General features: G+C 50.7%; 1 protein-coding gene across 2 annotated transcripts in view; it reads left to right on the forward strand.

Moving 5' to 3' along the window:
- MBP (myelin basic protein) overlaps positions 1-24,106 on the forward strand; it is a 117,327-nt gene that overhangs the window by 8,377 nt on the left and 84,844 nt on the right. The window contains exon 2 of one of the 2 annotated variants that reach the window (XM_082355155.1): positions 19,185-19,260. In XM_082355155.1, the coding sequence (XP_082211281.1) occupies positions 19,210-19,260 (51 nt within the window). In that variant the 5' untranslated portion in view covers positions 19,185-19,209. Of the gene's footprint in view, positions 1-19,184; positions 19,261-24,106 lie in introns of those variants that run through there. The other variant, XM_082355159.1, reaches the window with a different exon arrangement.

The following is a 24,106-nucleotide window of genomic DNA, read 5'->3' on the forward strand; positions in this document are numbered from 1 at the left end:
ATCTTGTGCGGTAAGAACTCCCCCTCCTTCGCCGAATGTAATTATGCCTGAGGTTTAATCCTCTGAACTTCTCAACCCAAGAGTTCATTTCCATGTGATATCTGTCGTTTCAAACATGCATATATATATATATATATATATATGTATATAATGACGTATCTAAAACCCACTAAGAAGCCTAACTAATCTCTCCCGCCACTCAGACAGATTTATTTTCTTTCTTTCTCTTTTTATGGTTTTCAGTTTCTTTTTTTAAAATTGAAGTAGGGTTGATTTACAGTGTTGTGTTAGTTTCTGGTGTACAGCAAAGTGATTCAGTTATGCAGATATAGACATATTCTTTTTCAGATTCTTTTCCCTTATAGGTTATTAAAAAATATTGAGTAGAGTTCCCTGTGCTGCACAGTAGGGCCCTGTTGTTTACCTGTTTTAGATATAGTCGTGTGTATCTGCTCGTCCTAAACTCCTAACTTATCTCCCCACCCTCTTTCCCCTTTGGTAACCGTAAGTTTGTTTTCTGTCTGTGAGTCTGTTTCCAGACAGACTCATTTTCTAAAAGGACACAGAATAAATGCAGTGATGATGTCTGGACAGGCCCTGTCAGCGTCCTGGGGTGAGACGGTCTGCCCAGAAGGTGGAGGCCCTCCTGCCCCCGCGCTGGGGGGCCGGGTCAGGTCTGTTCCCCAGCAACCCTCTGAATCGAGCGACATCCTCACCCTGTTGCAGGCGAGGAAACGCGAGTGCTCGGCGCTCAGCAGATCTGGGGGGTCGTGTGAAGCCCAGGGCGTCCTCTGCTCTGTCCAGCGACACGTGTGACGACGGCCAGCCATGCCCACCCCGTGCTCCTGAGCTCTCAGAGCACATTTCCAAATCCAGTCGTCCCTACACCTGTGTCAGACTGCACTGTCTCAAGTCAGTGTCCCACGGCTGGGAGGGGCGTTGGGCCCCAGCCAGCCCCAGGCCTTGTCCCCAAGCTGGTCACGACTGCTGGGGACCAATCAGAAACCAGGGGCTTTTTTTTATTATTATTTATTTTTTTATTTTTGGCTGCACTGGGTCCTCGTTGCTGAGCGCGGGCTTTCTCTAGTTGCGGCGAGCGGGGGCTACTCTTCGTTGCCGTGCACAGGCTTCTCATTGCGGTGGCTTCTCTTGTTGCGGAGCACGGGCTCTAGGCGCATGGGCTTCAGTAGTTGTGGCATACGGGCTCAGTAGTTGTGGCTCACGGGCTCTAGAGCGCAGGCTCAGTAGTTGTGGCGCACGGGCTTCGTTGCTCCGCGGCATGTGGGATCTTCCCGGACCAGGGCTCGAACCTGTGTCCCCTGCATTGGCAGGCGGATTCTTAACCGCTGCGCCACCAGGGAAGCCCAGGGGCTTTTGTTTTAAAACGAGCTCCTTTTTAAAGGAAAGAATTGGTATGAAAAGATACAAGAACGGCGTTTCTCTTAGTGGTGATGTGATGCCGCACATCAAAACTGATGCTGGTTTTGAAAAGGGGTCAGTGGCTGATAGCTGGTGACGAGGGGGGTGACGCCCTCCAGAGCGTGAGGGAGCTTCTCCGAGGCCCAAAACCGCAGCTTTTTACAGGAAATGAGTTTCTGCTCAGAGCCCCTTGGCAGTTGTTCCCCTTGGTATGTGTTGTAAATTTTGAAATGCAAAAAGGGTTGCAAGAGCCATTCAGTGTGTTTTACTGGACACACTGGTTTTTAACATCATGCTGATTCTGATTACATAGTAACTAGGCTTGGGTTCGGTTTATACCTCCCCACTGTTAAAACCATCTAGAAAACAGAGACTGGTGTTGATGCTTCTTCTGAAAGTGAGTTGACTTGGTTGCATTTTACATCAGGTTTTGCTTTGATCGGTGGCCAACATTCAGTGCTGACCACCCTGACGGCAGCTCTGAGCGGCCCCCAGGGAGTGCCAGGCCATGCCCTGCGCCCTGCAGGCGACATCTGAGTGCTGAGGGTTCCGTGGCAGCCCAGGGTCCCAGCTGGTGAGGGCGGCAGCTCAGCTCGGGGGCCCCCGGGGTCTGCCCGGCCCCATGACCAGCAGCTCCCCGGCTGGAGTGAGACTTCCTATGAGTCATGGCTGGAAGGGCAGGCAGAGCCACTGGGGTGACACGCCTCACTGTCATTTGGTTTTCTGAAATGTTCATTTCAGAGAGTGACTCCTGCAGTCAGATTTCCCTTTGTTTCATGGGACCTGGGGGCAGGAGGGTGGAAGCAGGTGAGGGTTTGAATTTTGCCAGAGGGTGGGGAGACTGGTGGCCCCATCCTCGATGTTTTGAGTAAAGAGAGGGCTTGTGCTGGCCTTGTTCACCACTGATAGCAGCGCCCACAAGTGTCGGCCCCGCCTTCCGGGGTGTCAGGCGGCAGAGGATCTCCCCCCAGGCCACATCCGAGCCGCCCCTGCAGTTAGCAGCCCCTGTCGCCGCAGCCCTGCGGGCAGGAGCAAAAAGCCAGGTGCAAGAACGTTCCTCCAGTAAAGATGGGCAGATGCACGGCCTCGCCTACACCAGCCGCCAGACTAACCAGAGAGGAAGGAAAGCTCAGATGGCGCTCACCTCCATCCGGAGTCTGATTGGATACCTGCCCGAATCAGTGTAGATGGCTGCAGGGCCGGGATTGGCTGGGGGGCAAGATACCCAGCGCCCCAGCAAAGCGTCTGCCGTGGCCAGCGCCTGGCTCCGAGCCTTCCACGGGGCTCTGGACTAGGATGACGCCCAACGATCCCCCGGTGGTCTGCCAGCCACCTGCATGCATGTTGTCCAGAATTCTCATTAAATGCAGAGTCCTAGGCCTGGGGCTCTGAACACCACCCCACAACCTCGGGGCCCAGGCCCACGAATGTGTAATCTAATGAGCTCCAAGTGATGAGGACCACTGCTCAGTGAAAGACAGAAATGGGTGAGGGGTGCCCGACGTGTGTCTTGGTGACACAGATTTACCTGAAGGCACCTGCACGTGCTCACAAACATCCACTTTAACACGATCAAGAAATTATATTTCACTCATAAACTGACTTTATGTTTGAAGAATGACTCATGGAAAATAACGTTCTATACTGATGATATGTTCTTATTATTTTTATTATTTTTATTTTTTAATTAATTAATTAATTTTTATGTTTGGCTGCATTGGGTCTTCGTTGCTGCGCACGGGCTTTCTCTAGTTGCAGCAAGCGGGGGCTACTCTTCATTGCAGTGCGTGGGCTTCTCATTACGGCGGCTTCTCTTGTTGCGGAGCACGGGCTCTAGGCGCGCAGGCTTCAGTAGTTGTCACTCGCGGTCTCAGTAGTTGTGGCTCGCGGGCTCTAGAGCACAGGCTCAGTAGTTGTGGTGCACGGGCTTAGTTGCTCCGCGACATGTGGGATCTTCCCGGACCAGGGCTCGAACCCGTGTCCCCTGCATTTGGCAGGCGGATTTTTTTTTTAACATCTTTATTGGAGTATAATTGCTTTACAATGGTGTGTTAGTTTCTGCTGTATAGCAAAGTGAATCAGCTATACATATACATATATCCCCATATCCCCTCCGTCTTGCGTCTCCCTCCCACCCTCCCTATCCCACCTCTCTAGGTGGTCACAAAGCACCGAGCTGATCTCCCTGTGCTATGCGGCTGCTTCCCACTAGCTAGCTATTTTACATTTGGTAGTGTATATATGTCCATGCCACTCTCTCACTTCCTCCCAGCTTACCCTTCCCCCTCCCTGTGTCCTCAAGTCCATTCTGTACATCTGCGTCTTTATTCCTGTCCTGCCCCTAGGTTCTTCAGAACCTTTTTTTTTTTTTTTTTTTTAGATCCCATATATATGTGTTAGCATATGGTATTTGTTTTTCTCTTTCTGACTTACTTCACTCTGTATTATCGTTTGTTTTTGATACTCCATTTAGAGGATGACGTTCTCTTTCCTGCCTGTGAGCGCTAGCGTATCTGACAAGGAATATTTAGGGATACGCATCATCTCCATCCTGGTTTCTTGGTTAGTTGGAACCTAACATTTTTGCTAAACTTGCTTTGAAAGCAAAAAATACAGAGCTGTGTGGCAGGCTTCCCAAATAGAGCAAACGCACAATTGATTCTTTAAAATTCTCTCATTCTCTAGGATGGGCAGAAGGCCACACCGTGCCTTTCCAATGCACCCACGTGAAACAGACGCGTCTGGGGCCCTGAAAGTGCTGTATAGTATTATTAGGGAGCTCAGGGATCCACAGATAGGTTTCCCAAGGCCCAGCATTTGCTGAACACACTGCAAGAAGTATAAACAAAACTCAGGTTTCCCGATGAGGGGGCTGTGCTGGCGGAGGGCAGGGGACTCAGTAGCTGCTTCTAATCCCCCCAGCAGCCCCGTGCCTCCCCTGCGGCCTGTCTGGGAATTCTCTGGGCTCTTCCCGGAATTCCTGGCTGGGGTTAGGGTTAGGATGGACGGCTCCTTCAGGGCTGTTCCCTCACCCTGTTTCCAGGATGCGCACCTTCCCCACATGGCTTTTCACAGCAGTAGCTCTGTTCTCTGCTTCTGGTCACGTTTAGTGTATAAGGGGTTAGATGTTCCATTCCGCACTTACGTTCCGGGACAGGTAAATAAGTTTTCCTCGCCTCACGTCCTCTGCGTGGTGCTCAGGGGTGGTGTTTGTTGCACCCCCAGATGGCTGCTTCCACTGACCCTGATCATCACCATCCAGCTGACGCACATGAGAGCCTGAATTTTGCCGAAGTCATTTGCCCAAGTCTGTTCTTCAGCAACCAGGAGAACATGGGACATGATTTATTCAGCTCGCTGTGTTGCCTTACAAGACCAGATAAAGCAGGAACTTAATAAAATAAACAAAAATGACTCTCATGTTTTAGGAGCTAGGTTTCTCTTGGTGTGGTAGGAGGGCAGAGTGTGCTTTGGTTCTTTTTATGCTGGTTCTTTCGGATGTCTGAAAACGTGATAGCCTTGGGCTAGCTGAGACCAGGGATGTATGTATGAAGTGGAATCCCCAGCTGCCGTTGTCTTCCTAGAAATAGAAAGAGGCTAAATTATATTTCAGAGTCAGGCCTAATGCATCTCTACCTTCGATGCATCATTTTATACAGCTCTAGGGAAGGTGCTGTCCCTTTTAAAAGGCAGACAATGATCTTTTATTCCATCATTATCTCTGTATGTCAAGGCTTATTTTTGAAGAGAGAAGGCTTTAAATCAGATATTAAAAGCTAGCCTGGGATTTCCTTGGCAGTCCAGTGGTTAAGACTCCGCCCTTCCACTTCAAGGAGCCTGAGTTTGTTCCCTGGTTGGGGAACTAAGATCCCTCATGCTGTGTGGCTGGGGGGGGGGGGGGGGGGGGGAAGCTAGCCTTGTTCATTTCAGACGTTGTTTGGAAATTGTTATGTGAAAGGACGGAGGGCACAGAGGTGCTGACCTGGCAGACAGCCTTTCTGAAAAGGCAGTGAAATGTCGTGTTTAAAGCCACATTTCGTAATAGTCCTAACACTATTTACACAGATATTTTTTACATAGGATTAGCAACACCAAAATAAAATGTGGGATGGGAAATTAAAGTGAATTTTAATGTGAAGATAGATTAAAACCTGGACAAATTTTCACACCCTTTTTTTTTTTTTAATTTTATTTACTTTTGGCTGTATTGGGTCTTTGTTGCTGCGCGCGGGCTTTCTCTAGTTGTGGCGAGCGGGGGCTACTCTTCGTTGCGGTGCGTGGGGCTTCTCATCGCGGTGGCTTCTCTTGTTGCCGAGCATGGGCTCTCAGTGCGTGGGCTTCAGTAGTTGTGGCGCATGGGCTCAGTAGTTGTGGCTCACAGGCTCCAGACGCGCAGGCTCAGTAATTGTGGCTCACGGGCCCAGTTGCTCCGCGGCATGTGGGATCTTCCCAGACCACGGCTCGAACCCGTGTCCCCTGCATTAGCAGGCAGATTCTCAACCACTGCGCCAGCAGGGAAGCCCCCACACCCTTTTTTTAAAAACCACATTTGTTCATGAAGGTAGAAAAGGTCCCAGGTGTCATTTCTGTGTGGGCTCATGTGGTACAATCATCACAGAGTCCGAAATCTCTGAGACTTAACTTCATTTGCTTTCATGACTTGTGCTGAAGAAGAGTTTGAAAAATGTGCCCTGGACTCAATCCAGAGTTTGCTCCTGACCTCTTTCTGTGGAGCTGCCCTTAGTTACCGTAATGCCCATAATCCAATGGGGCTCTGAAGGGTGGTTCAAATCCCACTATTTCCCTGTCCTTTTCTTAGGTTAACCTTCCCAGCCACTCTCTCTGGAGTTTTCTGCACAGAGCTGGTGTGGGTGTGGTGACTAGTTACAGGTGTTCTAGGGTACGTGATGGAGACCCCGGGGAGGGAGGTATAGAAACGCAGAGAGGAAGGAGGCAGGGGGTGTTCATTCATCCCTCAAAGCAGGTGAAGCGCGGACCCAAGTTGGTGCCCGTGGGCTTTATGAAAGAAAGAAAACAACACCAGGCTGAGGTCTGTGCACAGCGTGGGCCCGGCTGTCTGTGGAGACCCCGCGCCCGTAGCCTGTCTGCACAGCTAACCTGTCTGGTAACCAGGTCACCGAAAGGCCAGGCGCTGCACCAGATGCTGCCCTGGGTTCAGAGGTTTCTATTCCAACCTTTGGACGCAGCTTACATCAGAGTGTAATTCGAAATCAGCTCTTTGAAAAGGTATCTAATTCATTAAGAAGCGCCCTCCCCCGCTGCCCCAGGCATCTGTGGGTGCCTTGTTTCCACGTATTTTAACTCAGGCTTGTTGTAACTGGTCACTCACGTGCTGAGCGCAGATCCTTGCTTGTTTGATCACAGGTCTTCCTGCCTTCACGACGGATCCCCTGGCCGCCCGGGGAGGGTCTGCATTTGCCCTTAACGGCGGGTGCCCTTGGAGGGGGCCACGTGCAACGAAGGCTGCAGGTCCAGCCTCCTGAGGGCCGCGTTCTGGTGTCTGGCGCTCGGGCCTCCCACCCTCCGGTCTGCCTGCTGCTCCCCTGGGCTCCCGGCTTTGGAGGCTTCAGCCCAAAGTGAGGGACGACGGGGCACCTGCCATGCCCACCGCCCTCCGAGCTCTGCACCCACCCTTGGGGGCAGCGGCAGGGGTGCCGCCCGCGCCTCCCTTTTGTGGTGTCCTTGGTTCCTTCTGCGCAAGGGCTTCTGTTCCCAGGGGACCCTGTCCCTAGAGAGGCCCTCAGCCCCCATGGCCCCTGCGCGCTCCTCTTGGAGGCCTAGGCTGCGCCCTCCGGCCACACGGGTCCTCACGGCCTCGCCACCTCCCCGGTGCATACCTGGCTCTGGCCAGAGGGGGCGCCTCGATCCAGGGGTCGGTCTGGTGGTCTCAAACCCCACGTGTGCTCCGTGCGTGTGCGTGTGTGTCTGGGCGCACGTGGTTTGGGGTGGAGGGAACAACTTCAGGGCTTTATTCTGCTTCTCCCATTCACTTCACAGGTGTTTACTGAGCACCTACTGTGCACCAGTCAGTGGGGTGGGTGCTGGGGACACAGCGGTGGACGAGTCACGGGTCCCACCTGTAGTGCCTTCATCCCCAGCTTGCTCCATGGGACGACAGTTCCAGCAGGGGGGGGAGGGGGATTGCGGAGAGGGTGGCTCAGGACCCGGGCTCAGCGAGGGTCCAGCCCTGCCCGGGGAGGGAGCAGTGGTCTCAGGGCTGCAGGAGAGACCCTGCAGGGTCGAGGGGAGGCTGGGGTGAGCCAGACAACTTCCCTGAGTTCCTGCAGGTCCCCTCCCAACCCTCCCTCCTCTCGGTGGTGGGGACAGAGCAGGACCGCACGGCCAGGGGCCCCAGGCAGGCAGCGTGCCCTGTGGATTCTGCTCTCCCCACTTCGGGGGCCTCTCCTGACCCAGTGTACGCTGGTGACATGTGCTCCCCCTGAGGACGGACCTCTGGGGACCAACCTGCTCTGACGGTCCTTACCCCCTGCCCCCTCCGAGAAGGATGGGGGGCAGAGGGGTGTTAGCTTAGAGGAGGATTCTCTCCCGGAGGAGACTTCTCGTTGTTCTTCTGGCGCCACAGGGACGCAGAAGAGGTGTGTGTGTGTGTGTGTGTGTGGGGGGGGGGGTTGCATCTGTGCACATTGTGCGTGCTGGAACCCAGCTTCGGGAACCCAGATGTCTGCGTGTCTGACACGATACGGCAGCTTCTCTTAAACTCCCGGGGTTACAGGTGTGAGGCACCCACACCATCCCTGTAGGAGTTAGTGCAGCCACCCCCGGCCCCGCTCCAGGCCCCTCGCTTCCCCAGAAGGACAGCAGAGCCCGTGACCTGTCCAGGGCCGCCCGGCTGCCTGTGGCAGGTGAGACCAGGACTCAGCCTTCCTGCCCCCAATGCCCCACTTCCATCACCCTTTTTGGTCCTTTAAGTCGGTCCTGCACTGTCTTTTAAGGTTACCACCCCTAAGCATCAAATAAGAAGTTATTTATCCACAAATTCCATGCTTTGGGGGGGAATATGAGTGATTAAGACACTTTATTATAGTTTCAGCGTGGTCACAGTTTATCAGATAAGCACAATATTGTGAACATTCTCTGCCAGATGTTTTCATTTTTCATTTATTTCCTGTAAAAGGCATTCTGGATAATCTTGATTTTGATGGAGAAACAAAATCATAAGGCCTCCACCTTGTGGCAATAAAGCATTGCCTTCTGAAAGGATACTGATCTTTTTTAGGCCTTAAAGGTACCACTTAGAAACTAAAAAGTGTGCAGAAAGCAGGTGAAAAGTTCAGGGTCAGACTGCAAGCTTGTTGGCAGCCCCATGTTCATCACACATGCTGTGCTCTGTAGATGTTTGTTATTTACCTATTTAAAAGAGATTTACTGTTATGATGTACTCCTATAAGGCACCATTGTTTACTGTTGCTCTGCGGTGGTTTCCACGTCAGAGGGAATGAGGCTCAAAGACTCCGTCCAAGTTGTCACTAGTGTCTTTCGAATCGTCAGAAAGCACATTAAATCGTGTGATATAGGGCTTCCCTGGTGGCGCAGTGGTTGAGAATCCGCCTGCCAATGCAGGGGACACGGGTTCGAGCCCTGGTCTGGGAAGATCCCACATGCCACGGAGCGGCTGGGCCCGTGAGCCACAACTACTGAGCCTGCGCGTCTGGAGCCTGTGCTCCGCAACAAGAGAGGCCGCGATAGTGAGAGGCCTGCGCACCGCGATGAAGAGTGGCCCCCGCTCGCCGCAACTAGAGAAAGCCCTCGCACAGAAACGAAGACACAACACAGCCAAAAATAAATAAATAAATAATTTTTAAAAAACAAACAAAAACGTGTGATATAAAGAAGCTGCTGCCCCTCTATCCTTTCCATGCAGCTCTGTTCCTTTAATAAATCCAAGACTGAATGCATCCAGAGTCCTTTTTCTGGAGAAGTTAAGTGCCCTGCCCAAGTCACCAGGTCAGCTCATGGCCGACCTTGAACCAGTGACTGTGAACTTGTGTTACCCGGTCTTTCTGAACCTCCCGAGTTTCACTGACTGTAAAACGAGGAGCATCCTAACAGCACCCACCTCAGCCTGGGGGCAGCGGGCTAGGAGGCTGGACTTCTGAAAAGGTCACGTCCCGCCTGGCGCGGAGGAAGGACCGTCACACTGGCCGCCCTCTGAGGCCTCCAGTCGCGCCCTTTCCATCGAGTGGTGCTCTCTTGGGACGTGTCTCCCTCCCTTTGCTTTAACTGTAATTGTCACCTGCTCCCATCCTGCATCTTCTACAATGTCACACGCCCGTGTGACGATGCAGCACCCGTTAGATCAGCTCTGAGCCCCGTGCCTCGGGGCACCGTGATGGGGGTGATGACCACGCATGCGTTCTTTTCCCTGATCAGCACCCGGAAGGTTCTGGAAGGAGGTCACCTGGGAAAATGGTGCCAGATGGGAGATGGCCCCTTTCCCGTGGTGATTTGAAGTTGGAGAGTTGAGGTCAACCATTCCAGGAGTCAGATGTCCTCTGTGTTTTCAGGAAGCTCGGGATCATTTTAGTCAAGACTCAGGCTGTAGCTCTTTTGGCCGCAGGCCACATGCAAACCTGTAGTCTGAGTCAACGTGTTCCTTCCCCATGCGCAGCTCCCAGGAGCCGGCATGCCTGACGCCAGGGAACGTGTGAGCAGCTCTGGAGGTGGATTAAAATACACAGAGCTCAGCACGCCTTCTGCCCTTTGATCACTGGCTCTGGCCTTGAGCAAGGCCCACGATGCTCACGTTTCCTCTGCTACTAGCGGCAGCGTCCTGGTTGTGGGCACACGTGACCCCCATTGCAGGCGGTTAATAAAATATTAACCAGTCATTTTCACAACCCCTCCTGGAATTAACATTGGCCAAAACCTCAGAGCAAGCGGGAGAGAGACGACAAGAAGGGGCATGCCCTGGGCACCTCTGGGACCCGAGCTCTGGGACTTTCTCTCCGAAACCCCCACCTGCTGGGCCCCCCGGTGGGCGGCGTGTGCAGGGTGTGGCCAGTGGGACCCGGCCTTCATGCCCATGACTGAATTAGGCCACCAGGACTGGGCTCTTTCCAGGTGGCCCACCTGGCGAGGGAAGGGGGTGCCCTGCGTCCGAGCGTCAGGAAGGCTGTCTCCGTGTGACTGCAGGCCTGGCGGGCCGCGGTTAGCCAGCATCCCAGCTCCCCGGCTCATTCTGTTTTTACACGGAGAACTTCCTCTCTCCTTTCAAGAGCTATGAAAAGCTAAACATGCTACCTAATTGTAGACTTGTGTGACTGTATTAACGAGAAATTCTAAAAGTTAATCTGACTTAAGCATTAATGAACTACTGTTTGATCTGCTTCTTTTTGCCTTCAAGAAAACGCTTTGTTGTAATTGAGAGGGGTGATGTTATAGCAACACCAAGAGCCGGAACTCCAGAACGTCATTCATTTGCTGCCCATTTTGGTAATGGCTTTATCTACAAAGCCAGCTGATGCCCCAAGGACCAGGCTCAAGGGACCACAGTCAGACTCCAACCAACTCCATCCGTCTGCAGTTCTGTAATTTTCTTTCTAAATGATTTTTGATAACTTTAAGTCAGTGCTCTTCTGCACTGTAAATCTGATAAGCCTGGGGAAAACAAAGGATGGTGATAGCTAGCTTATGAATATTATGTGATAACCCAAAGCAAAAATTCCCGTCCCCCCCAAATCTAGAGGCTGATTTCTTCTGACGCTTTCCGCGTGAGTCCAGATTGGGTGTTTGGGTCTGTTCGTAAACGCCGTCAGGACACCAGCGCAGTGTGGGGTCCTGAGGACTGTTGGGGGGCCAGATCCCACCTCACTGTCTTGGAGAAGCTTTTTCTAGGATAGACATAGGCTTCTGAAGTGAACTTTTACCCCGTCCTTCTCAGCACATTATGAGCTGTCTTAGTCCAGACTCAGGCTGCTGTAGCAGAAAACCACAGACTGGGGGCTTGTAAAAGGCAGACATTCATTTCTCACCGTCCTGGAGGTGCGAGTCCGAGGTCAGGTGCCGGCAGATTCAGTGTCTGGTGGGAACCCAGTTCCTGGATCGCAGCCAGCATCTCTGCACTGTGTCCTCACATGGGGAAGGGATGGTTTGCTTTCAGAGAGTTGTGATAAGATCTGTGAGGTGCATTGGGTGGGATGGGAAAGCAGACTCTTTCTTCAGGTTCAATGTCGAGTTTGCCATATCGACCGACCGGTGAACTGGGACGTGTGACGTGGGGGGGGTCTGTGTGCTGTAAGCCAGAGGGCGGGCGGGAGTGTGGGGAGAGCCTGAGCGTCTCCGAGGTCAGCTGTCACAGGCGTTCCTGAACCTCGGTGTGACTTCTTAAGCTTCCCACCCCCTGTTCCAGTCGTAGAATGGTCTTTCTTTTTGTCTTGTGCACACGAGTGTGTGTGTGTGTGTGTTTATTTGGGGGGTGGTGGTTTCGGTGATGTTGGTAGCTGTTTACTACGTTCTGAACACAGAGTGTTACAAGAATGTTTTTGACCTGAGAAATAAAAATGATTGTTTACAGAAACCAGGCGTAAACGCTTGGGCCCTGGCGGATGCTGAAGGGATGAAAGTCTTTCATTTAGTCTCATACTTCTCTCTCAGGTCCTTGTTTTATTTTATATGCGAGTTCCCTGCTCTTTCACATTTGCTCTCTGGGTTTTGTTTAAAGGTCAAAGAAGCAGAGTCACACTGTCCGTCCTTCCAGCTCTGTGCTACCCCCGCCCACCTTTTAGGGCTGGTGGCATCAGTCTGGTCTCTGCGGGGAGGATGGGCAGGGCCCACACCCCGTGACAAACCATGCCCAGCACGGAAGGGCGGCCCGGAGGAAGCGATCAGCTGCCAGCTGTGGGTTCCCTGGCTGGTCTGGGGGTTGGGGAGGTAGTGCCTTTCAGCAGCTCAGCAGCAGGTTCATTCTGTCTCGCATTTAGTGGCTCCCAGGGAGGAAATGAGGGTGCCCCTTTGGAATGTTCACCGTCTCCTGTTTCATTACCTTGTTCAGTTATTCCATTCCGGGGACACCCTGTCTCATTCCCTCGATCAGTCAAATTCTCCAGGTTCCCCTCAGCTCAGAGGTTAAAGCGGCCCTTTCTGACTGGTGCAAATCCACAAGCGTCTCTGTCTTACCGTTCATTCTTCTAGAAGGTATGGTTAGGCCACCTCCAAACATAAACCATGCTCCTAAGTGCCTGGTGTCTCCTCAGCGGATGCTGGCAGTTGGTATATTTCATCCCCAAGGACGCACGAAGCCCCTTCAGCATGTAATTCACCAGTAACTAGAGGCTGAGAGCCATTTGGGTCCAGCTAAGGGGTTAAGTACAAAGTGTAACAGTAAAGTTCATTTACCTTTAAAGCCTGGTAAAAAGCTACGAGGGTTAATGGCAAAGTACATGGAATTTTGAAAACATTGCTTTAGTGATTTGCGAAAGCAGAGAAGCAAAAGTTACCACCCTGGTAGTAGCAGAATTTTAATTCTGCTGCCAAAAGTACACATTAATCCACCTCCTGGCTGGGATGACTGTATGTGGATTAAGTGCGTAGATGTTAAAACACTAACCTTGGGCTCAGTGCTCCTGCGGTTTCTCACCTGACCCGCCTCTGTGACCCAGGGTGACCTCAGCCCCTGGATCCTTCTCAGCCCCTCCCCACAGATGCCACCCCGCTGGTGTTTGTACTGTCAATATTCACACGTACACAAGTGCAAACAGGACAGAGAAAAAAATTACTCTAAGCTGCTGTACGTGAAAAATTGCACCCGAGACAGATGAGAAAGACAGATTGCCCTCTGGCTCTCTACTGATCATGAAGCAATATATTAATTGAACATTTTTATTACAAGAAAGTTGAACTTTGACAGTTAAGATATCTGTAGATGATTAGCCCTTGGGGATCATAATTAACCCCTTATTCGTCTCATTCTGCAGTTGGTGTCTTACGTAACATACAAGCCATTCTCTAAGGAAGGGAAGAGAAGGCCCTTATGTTGTCGATGGGTTGTCAGGGGCCAGGGGATTTCGAGTCTGTTACCTTATTGAATGCCTCAATATGAATGAATGCACTGCAGGTATCATCATCTGATTTTACAGATGAGCAGTCAGAAGCTCAGAGAACTAAATTTCTAAGCTCTTCAGTAAATAGTAATTGGCAGGCATGGAATTAAAACCCAAATAATTCCTTGCATACACTTTTCACCCGCTGTTATGGCAAGACATTAGGCAGGAAATTAAGAAAGTCGCTGTCATTTTCCTTATTAAACTTGTGTATCCGCGTACCGGTGTTTATGAAGAATAAGTTATTGTAATTCAGCTATTTTCTCAAGGCTGCTTGTTAGAGCAAAGCCTTCTCTTTATCATGTTGATTAATAATCTAGAAATGGGTGACATCTTAGACCTACCGGAACACTTTTTTCCACGTAAGACATATTCATAATGTAAACAACGTCCAGCTGATCCCTATTTTTACCTATGATATATTCCTAGAGACGGTGTTATATTCATAGCTAGATGAGTCTTCTAAACTTTACTTTCTCAACTGTAAAATGGGAATAAAGCATACAGGGTTATTCCTATAATGCCATAACTCAAGGGATAAAGCAAATCACTGTAAAACTAACCCTGTATCTCCATAAAAACATTAATTTTAGGGTTGCTTTTAGGAACATGGACGCTGAGCAGGAAAAAAAACAAAACAAAACTCTTGTACAATCTACAGAATCTTCTGAAACCAAAGCCTAAAGAACTGTAAGTCTGTGAGAATAGTATACCTGTGACCGTTTCCTATAACATGGGCATAAATACAACCACACAGGTTGGTTCCTAACGAGCCCAAACGTACAGTGAGTGCAGACACCATGATGAACCCCGCCGCGTCACGCGTGTGACCAAGTGTGTGACCACGCGGGTTACCGCCCTGACGCTCCTCCCAGCCCAGAGGTCAGCACTGCCCACGGTGATCCCCTCCCGTTTCCGAGGGTTTGGGGAGGCGGTAGGATGCTCTGGGGGCCACAGCTATTGAGCAGCTATCTAGGGAGACTTGAACTGAGGCCTTCTCTCTCCCACAGTAAACCTACTGAGACAGATTTCACGATAATCGCGTTGCCTGTGGAAATGCACCCGAAGGTACTGGAGGAATAGCCAGCTTGGCCTGTTAGTGTCTGCAGCCCCCTCCGGGTCTCGAGTCTCCGCCTCACTTTTCCCTTCTCGCCGCCCACCCCCACCCACTCTAGTCTGGAAACAGGAGAAGTCACGCTGCTTCCTGTGTGGGCCGTCTCTGATAGAGCAGGAGCGTTGCTTATGGGCGCGTGTAGGACGTCGCTTCTGGGCTTCTCGGGCACCGGTGTTCTCACCCCTTTCTCCTCTCTTGACCTGGGAGTTTAAGAGTGGATGTCCACACATGGGGGAACCCACATAAAGGTCTCTGCAATAGGCGTGCAATCATAGATAGCTAGATGGCTAGAAGATGTTTTCTCAGCTGATCACCACCCACCCTGGGGACCCAGGGCAAGGGACGAGAAAGGCAGGAGCCGTCAGCCCTAGAGCTCACCCTGACCCCAACCTTGACCCCAACCCTGACCCCGACCCCAACCCTGACCCTAACCCTGACCCCAACCCTGACCCCAACCTTGACCCCAACCCTGACCCCCCCAACCCTGACCCCAACCCTGACCCTAACCCTGACCCCAGCCCTGACCAGCCCCTACTTCATTCTCACTGCAGCACAGTGAAGGAGATTTTATTGCTTCCGCTCGACAGGAAACTGAGGTTCAGAGAAGTGGAGTGACTTGCCCCAGGTCACCCCGCAGGAGCCTGGATTGGGACCAAGGTCTCATCTGCCGTGTTCACTCCAGAAGTCAGGACTTCCAGTAGAAAGCAGGTGGTTAAAATGCTCAGAGCAAGGTGTTTTTACCTCCATGCCCCCAGCATTTCAGCGTCCCCATTCACACACCTTTCCACCCAACGTGGGTTTTATCTGTGACTCCTTCACAGTGTCCACCAAAGTGATACGAGTGGTCTTAGCTGCATTAGGGGCACATTGTTGAAAACAGATCCAAGCAGCCGTTGAGACTGGATTGCGTTCCAGTGAATCTGGGTTACTAACTTGCACTCACGTGCTTAATTTTTACTGCCCTCCCGCCCCACCCCCCCGCCAATAACACAAAGTATGGATGGTCCTGAAAACATTATGGAAATTTTCAGTAATCCCAGTGGCTGTTTCGAAATCACATCTGGGATTGAATTTCAACCTAAGGAGTATGGGGCAGGCCCAATATAACCTAAAGTCTATCCTAAAGGCTCCCAGCCCTGGCCCTCCACTTCCCCTCCCACCAATCTCCTGTCTTATTATTTCACCAAAAGCTTCTTAATAACCTGGAGATGCTTCAGAGTCAGCCTGAGTTCCAGGAGCATTCCACATGAATTTTCCTCTTGCTCTCTCTATTTGATTAATTGCGAAAAATGAAATGAAATAAAGATGACCTCCAAACGTCCAGCTCTTCTGTCTGCAGATGGTTCTTTTCAGCTTATTATGGAGGTCAGCTGCCAGGGAAGCCTTCTGTAAACCAACCCTCCCGTCTCTCCACAGCGGAGTGGGGCAGAGTTACCCCAAAACCAGTCCACTGCCCATCATTTTCACCACAGGACTATGCCATACACCTCAAGTACTGATGATCCCTCTAATGAGGGGCCCTAAGCTGAGAATTGTCACTTTGTATTTCTTGTCTTTCTTTTCCTGCGGGTGCGCAAATTGTGCATTTAAGGCTAGAATCTGCCTACTCGAAATGACACATATAAAATAAATTCTCCTTCTGTTAATCTGAGACAGGAGGGAAAAAAAGTCTGTACACACTCAAAAGTCTGACCCGGACTTTTGTTATTTCAATCTATTCTGTGTCCAGTAGTCTTGAGTTTTTTTTTAATAGTGATTAAAATAGTTCATGAACAGTCTTCCCAAGTATACCCTAAAGTTGCGCTTTGAGGCGTGATAAAGTTCTGATCAGAGCACACTGGCTTGGAAGACGCGTCCCCTCTCCAAGGAGCAGTGCAAGCATCTTGTGATTAGATCAGCTGTGCCTCAAAGCCCTTGCTCCAAAATCAGCTCTCCTTTTGTCCACAAGCAACCCCCCGAATATTCACAACGTCCCACACTATTTTGATTTAGGTTAAATCCTTAGAGATTTGTTTTCTGGAAGGAGGGACCATTGTGTTGGGATTTGCCTAATACCTGGAGGGGAGGTGACTGAGGAGGGTGAGGGAAAGATGGAAACGGGAGGAGGTGAGGGATGCTGGGCTTGAGATGCTGTCCAGGTGAGAACAGAGATGGTAGCGTGCGCTTCTCTATGTCATGTCGGGGCTGGAAAACCCCAAGAGTCCAAGCTGTCAACTTGAGAAGAAGTTATCTATTTTTGCCTGTGTTTAGTTTCAAATACACCAATTCTTTTTTTTTTTTTTTGGAGGTAACTTTTATTTTATTTATATATATATTTTTTAATTGGAGAATTGTTGATTTACAATGTTGTGTTAGTTTCAGATGTACAGCACAGTGATTCAGTTTCATATGTACATATATTTTTTTCCAGATTCTTTTCCCTTAGAGGTGATCCCAAAATATTGAGTAGAGTTCCCTGTGCTATACAGTACGTCCTTGTTGGTTGTCTGTTTTAGATATAGCACTGTGTATATGCTAATCCCAACCTCCTAATTTATCTTTCCCCACTCAAATACACCAATTCTTATTTCTTAAACAGGGATGTTTGATGCATTGTTACTCTGAGTATTACATACGCAGTGCAAGTTATCAGTACTTACTCAGAACCCCGCATGGGATCACAGAGAGATCGCAGTTCTGAATGACCCCCTCTACTCCCGGAGTTCAGACCGTCGTCCTGCACAGAGAACGCACAGTCATGTTCTCTAACTGCAGGTCAGGCCCCAAGAGGACAAAAACGAGTCCCCTCTTTCCCTTTTTGTGCCCATTCTTATCAAGTAAACTACCATATGTGCCCCAAGACCTCCATTTTCCCAGTGAGGTTACCCCACAGAGGTTTTTTTGGGGGTGGTCCCATATAAATAAATTGTGAAGGTGGTTGATAGGATCGCATTGAATACTGAAATTATCTGCAAAGGTCGACTTGCATTTTTAAAAGCATACATGTTATTTTTTTTTAAGCATAGATTTTATTTTTTAATTTAAAATGCTTCATTGCTAAAAAATGCTAACCATCATCTGACAATGCAGGGTTTCCACAAACCTTCAATTTATAAAATATGCAATATCCACAAAGAGCAATAAAGCAAAGCACAATAAAACAAGGTCTGCCTCTATGCAAACAGTATCGTTAACTATAATCACCATGTAAAAGCATACATTTTAAAGTATTGGTTTTTTCACCTTCATGTCATGATACATGGTGTATTCACGTGATTCTTCTAAGTCAGCAGTGTTTTTATCACCACTAGAACCATGTCTTTGATTCACCAGAGCACATAATCCCGACTTTGATCCAAGTCATTTGAAGTACAGCAATTTTTAACATCTCCCTCTGCGTGGGGCTCTGCTCCAGTCTCCATTTACAAAATATGAAGGCGGGAAAGGGTTTCCAACTCCTCAGGTGCTTGGTCTCCACCAGGTAACAACTCACTGTACCCCACACACTGGGAGGTGATGCTATAAGACGCCATCACTCCCTTTCTCACCAATTTGCCTGGGGAAGGGCATGGGTATCCTTTGTAGTCACCGAGGAGTCACCCAGTGATATGGGAGACTTTGGGAAAATTCAGATACTGGGCAATTCCTTCTTTGCAAAAGAGTGCCTTTGGGGAAACAAAACTTGCCTTTCGTCAGGCATGTGTAATATTTTAGAAATCCTTCCCATTTTTAGAAGACAATTCATTTCGTTACCTTTCAAGGAGAGCCACTCCTTGTTCAGCAGGGAGCTACTACTTTCAGCTACTACTACTGAAAAGGATACATCGTGGATGATTGAATTTTGCAACGGCCCTTAAAGACAGGTCACCTGCAGCCAGCTGACAAGTGTACGGTGGTGGTGCAAGGGTCCTCGTGGTTCATGCAGGTCCAGGGATGTGTGTGGGATGAGGGAATCTGTGTGGAATGAGTTTGGCTAAATTCTTCAGTTTTGTGCCTTTCTGGAGGAAAAAGAAATAAATTTGCTGCTAAAGTTTGGGTTACAAAATACAAATGAGGAACATGTGCTTTTTTTTAATCCAACTTTATCTTCCTTACAAATTCTGCAGATTCTTGGGATGCTTGTCCGATAAGCAGCCCTTGGTCGGGTCTTGCTGTTTCTGTGCTCACACGATTCCTGAAGCATCAAGCTTATTTTTATGTTTAGGAGCATCGGCACTTTTCTGCATCTCTGTTCCTCTCGTTACTGAACATGAGGTGTACCTCCGTCTGTCCACCTGGACTTGTGCACAGTCTGTGAGATCTCTGGAGATGAGCTCATCTTCTTTATGGATGAGGAAACACACTGAACCGTGTTTGTCACTGGACAGAATCCGGGTTTGGGCAGCCGTCCCGCTTTCTAGCTTTTTGCCAGGACTCAGAGGACAGTGACACTCACTCTTGAGACTTTGGGGGCCTCTTGAGTTTGGGGGCTTTCGTTTTCTTTTCTCAGAAATGGGTATAGCACGTGGAACGGGATTGTGCTGATTGAAAAATAGCGTAGAAAACTCTGAAAGGACCAGTTTCAAGGCTAACGGCCTCTCTTTGTCTTTCAGCATCTGAAGACCTCCACGGCTCAGGATGGGGAACCACGCAGGGAAGCGAGACTTAGGTGCCGAGAAGGGAAATAAGGTAAGAAGTGAGCTGGCTCAAAAATCCTGCAAACGCACAAACCCGCCTCAGGTACCCTCTGGCTACCAGAGGTTTCCGCTAAAACCATTGGCTTGTTACCCTCCTACCTTAGAAACTTCTAAGGCTTAGAACGCTAGTCCTCAGCACACAGGCCAAGACCCGAATTCCTCGGCCAGGACTCCAGGCCCACTACGATCTCACTGTGACTGGCCTTTCCGGTGCCATCCGGCCCGACATCCCTTCCCCCACCCTCATCACAGGGAGTTTGGAAGATACCGGAGAGCAAACAGGAAAAACGCAAGTAAAAATCGTCCGAGGGCTTCCCTGGTGGCGCAGTGGTTGAGAATCTGCCTGCCAATGCAGGGGACACGGGTTCGAGCCCTGGTCTGGGAAGATCCCACATGCCGCGGAGCGACTAGGCCCGTGAGCCACAACTACTGAGCCTGCACGTCTGGAGCCTCTGCTCCGCAACAAGGGAGGCCGTGATAGTGAGAGGCCCGCGCACCGCGATGAAGAGTGGCCCCCGCTTGCCGCAACTAGAGGAAGCCCTCGCACAGAAACGAAGACCCAACACAGCCATAAATACGTAAATAAATAAATAAATAAATAAATAAATAAAATTAAAAAAATAAACAAATAAAGCAAAAAATTAAAAAAAAAAATCATCCAAATCCCTCCAGTGACTTAGAATGAATCTTCTATGTATTTCTAGCCTCGCATTCGCCCCTTTCCACCGTATTCCACGGACATCAGCTTCCCCTGTTCGATGATGATTCTCTGCATCACCTTTGACTCCCCCAGAGTGACTGGGAAAGTGGTTCTCAGCCTGTTTCCCCCTGAGCCGCTCAAACCGATGACCCTGTCACCAGGGCACCTGCTGGCCTCATTCTCTGCCCACCGAAGAATCATTTCAGATTATGAGGAAATAGGCCTGATGTTGTGCGCGGAACTGTGAATCCACCCTAATTTGTAGGGGGGAAAGGTTAATTATTCCAGTTCTTTGGTTCTTTAACTCAAGACAAATGACAGTTCATCAGAATGTCACAATGCTGAGGATGGACCTCCACCAGCCCACACGCACACAGAAGTGCTTCATAAATGTCCACCAGGTTGAATTACATTACATTTGAGCCCCAAGACCTCTTTGCTGAGGTTCTGTGCTACGGGTTTTATTTAATAATAATGAACTTTGCAGCCATGGGTCCTTCTCTGATCTGTACTTGGACTCAATTTCCATATCAGCCAGGTGGGTAATTTTCCATAATTTGCTTTCAAGCCATTCACGTAAATCAGTGATTACATACTGTTTTTGTTCATATCTTATCAAGTGTTTTAAACGCTTGAGAGAAAACATTGTTTTATCTAAAACAATGTTATGAAGTTTCTTTCCTAATGATGTCAGGCCCAAGGTCAACTAGAAGGGGTTTACCTTTTTATAACGTTATTATTGATTTGGAATTCTCCTCTCCTTGTTGAAAGGAGGACCAATTTTCTAAGTGTGTAAAGTGGCCTGGTGAATGTTGAATGGGGAATCACGCGGTGTTTTCTATACCTCGCGCGTGAACTGTGTTACTGGTAATCTCCCTGTGAAGGCACTAGTAACTCTGAGCTGTGAACGTGTTCAGTTACGATACAGACTGTGGGCCTGGTGGCATCTGCACCAGGAGGACAGAGTCTCAGCTGAGAGTGAAAGTGGAGATCAGCTCTTCTCAGAGAGCCCCATCCTGTGAGCACGCGGTATTTTAAGGCACTGCTGATTTAAGTGACTGATTTGCAAGTCTGCTTCTGAAAGCCTCTCTGCGGCTTGCAGTGTCTTTCCTGTTGTTGGACATTGTAAAGCACCAAGACACAGTCTCACTGGTTTACTTTTACCAGCGTCAGATTCCTGAGCAGTGGTACAGCCATAGTGACGCTTCTGTCTTCTGAAAGCTAATTTTTAACATTCTGATGATTGTTTTTGAAATTGGGCGTTTAAGGCCACTGGTTCCTGTAAGAAGTTGTTACAAGTAACAGCTCTCTTCTTTTAATTGTTTGTCACTTGACAGAAAATATCTGAGGCCTTGTGGAGGGAGTGTTCTGGGGCAGCGGTCCCCAACATTTTTGGCCCCAGGGACCGGTTTCGTGGAAGACGGTTTTTCCACGGAGGTGGCAGGTGGGGTGGGAATGGGGGGGTTCAGGCGGTGATGCGAGTGATGGAGAGCAACGGGGAGACGCAGATGAAGCTTCGCTCGCTCTCCCCCGCTCGCCTCCTGCTGTGCGGCCGTTTCCTAACAGGCTGCACGAACCGGTACCAGTCTGCGGCCCAGGGGGTTGGGGAACCCCTGCTTTGTGGTGTTAGCGTGGCGTATCAGCTTAAACCAGGATAGAAAAAATCACATGAGCTCGTGCCCTGCTGTTTATCAGCCTGCATGTTTCTGTAGTCATTCTGGGAAGCTTGTTTTTCACTTACGAGGGAATGGACAGAAAGCTTTTGCCTGTGTCCGGGGGCTGATTGTTGACCTGCTAACAGGCGGGGGGCTGCAGGGAGCGGTCACCCCACTCATCTCCCCGGCTCTGGCCTCTTTGCGGCCCGCCCCGTACTGCACAGGGGCCCAGACCCCTCCTCTGCTCCCCCCTCGCGTCCCCCATCAGCCCCGTGTCCTCACGCCCTCGCCCGCTGCCTTCCTGGGACCCGCAGGCCTGCGGAGGACGTGAGGAGGCAGTGGTCCTGTGTCATGACCCCCTGCTCTGCCGCCCTCTCCCCCGCCCCGCTCGGCCCGGCCGGGGAAGGAGCCGCGGCGGCCAGGAGCACACAGCCTCCTGCTCCCAGGCTCCTCCCCGTGACGCCCCCCAGTTCTCTCACTGGCTTCCCTCTCCTCCCGAAGAAGACGTGTCACGATGTAGCAAGGAGCCTGTGGTGGAAGGGACAGCTCTGGCATTTCTCTGTCCCTGTTCCAGCCTTGCGTGTTAACGTGGACAGACTCACGTCCAGGCAGCGATGCAGCTGCGAGCGCGTCCTCGGGGCCCCGCCAGAGAGCAGGGTGTGGATGGTGGAGGTCAGGGAGGCCCATTCACAGGGGGACCAGTGGCATTCAGGGAAGTTCTCATCCTCGGACACAAAGAAGTCCCTGCTGGCCCCCGATTCCCTGCTTTTCTGAGCGTCCTGGTGGATTTGTTTCCAGAAAGCCCCGCTCACTAACTTACCAGCTCCTTGTCAGGCAGTGCATTTTCACAGTGGTCCTTTGGCAGAACCGGGGAAGGGCGCGTCCCAGCTGCCACGTCCCCGGGACACATGGTTCTCAAATAGAGCCCCCGCCCTTGGGCAGGCTGTGCCCGGGCAGCCCTGGGAGCCCGGGGACCCCGCGCAGGTGGGTGACACGCTTGGCCCCTCTGGCTCCTGGAGGGGAGGGTTCATTTCCAGGTCTGCGCAGGAGTGGAGCTGGAGCCCTTCTTCCTCAGGAGAACCGACTGGGACTTAGGACGGTGCCCACACCCTTTACTGAGGCTCTGCTGGGCTTCTGTCTCGTTCAGGGTTGCTCTGACTGTTGGCAGTCTCTGACCTATGGGTTTGCTTGTTGGGGTGTTCTGGTGATTCTCTGTTGGACACCCCAGCTGCTATTAGCGCCCGCCGTGCTCCAGGCATCTGCGCCGTGGCTGTGTAGTTGCCAGGGCTGCTGTGACAAAGCACCACAGACCCGGGGGCTGAACGAGAGACGTGTATTCGTGTATTCTCAGTCCTAGAGGCTGGAACCTGAGGTCCAGGTGTCGGCAGGCAGGGCTGGGTCCTCCTGAGGCCTCGCTCCTTGGTGTGTAGACGGCCGTCTTCTCCCTGTGTCTTCAAGTGGTCATCCCTCTGTGTGTGTCTGTGTCCTGATCTCCTCTTATAAGGACACCAGTCCTATAGGATTAGGGCCCATCCTAGTGACCTCATTTTACCTTAATCACCTCTGTGAAGACCCCACCTTCGAATGCAGCCGTATTCTGAATTCCTGGAGGGCTAGGACTTTGACACGTGGCTCTTTGGGGAACACGAGTCAGTCCACAATGTCCGTGTTATTTGATGCAGCCGAGAAGTGACTGGGAGGTTTGAGAGGCCAGAGAGAGGAGTGTCCCCAGCCCTGCCTGGTGATCGCCACCAGAGTCTGACCCTCACCCTCAGTGGGCACTGCCATTGCCCTGGCCTCTCCCCATCATGAGATTTCGGCATTCGCTTCTCTCCTGTTAACACCTCCCTCACAGACCCCTTAACCTTTCAGGCCCCAGATCCATAAACCAACACCCCCACTGCCCCTTAGGATGTGGGGCTTGTCCAGAACCTTCCATGCCCGTGTGTTGCCCGTGACCATCTGTCCACATGGCACAGCGGCCTTGAGATTGTGTCCTCCATGTGCTGGCTGCACTCATGCGTTCAGCCCTTCTCCACGCCCTGACCCTCTGAATATCATCTTCATTTTCCCCGTGATGGACTCTCAGAGTGGCCTGTGTGGTTGGCCCAAGGCCAGGTGGGTAGTGGAAGGAGGAGCTAGGCTTTAGGGCAGCTCTGTGTCCCTCTAGGTCGGCACCGAGCAGCAGAGATGGAAGGAGAGCCGCAGGTGGACGTTTAAATTTTCTAGTAGCCACATAAAAAAGTGAACAGACAGGAAGAAATTAATCTTCATATATTTTCTTTAACTTAATATACTCCAAATATCATGTCAGCATATAACAACTATCAGTGAAGTATTTTACAATTCTTTTTTGTCTCAGTCAATCTTCAAACTCGGGAGTATAGTTAGCTTACATCCCAATACGGCCTGGCCACTTTTCTGGCCCCCAGTTGGCAGCTCCAGACCGGACAGCAGGCTCTACAGCCAGGCCCATCCCTGTG

The sequence above is a fragment of the Balaenoptera borealis genome (genome assembly GCF_965194805.1).
Source record: "Balaenoptera borealis genome assembly, chromosome: 14".
NCBI classification, from domain to species: Eukaryota; Metazoa; Chordata; class Mammalia; order Artiodactyla; family Balaenopteridae; genus Balaenoptera; species Balaenoptera borealis.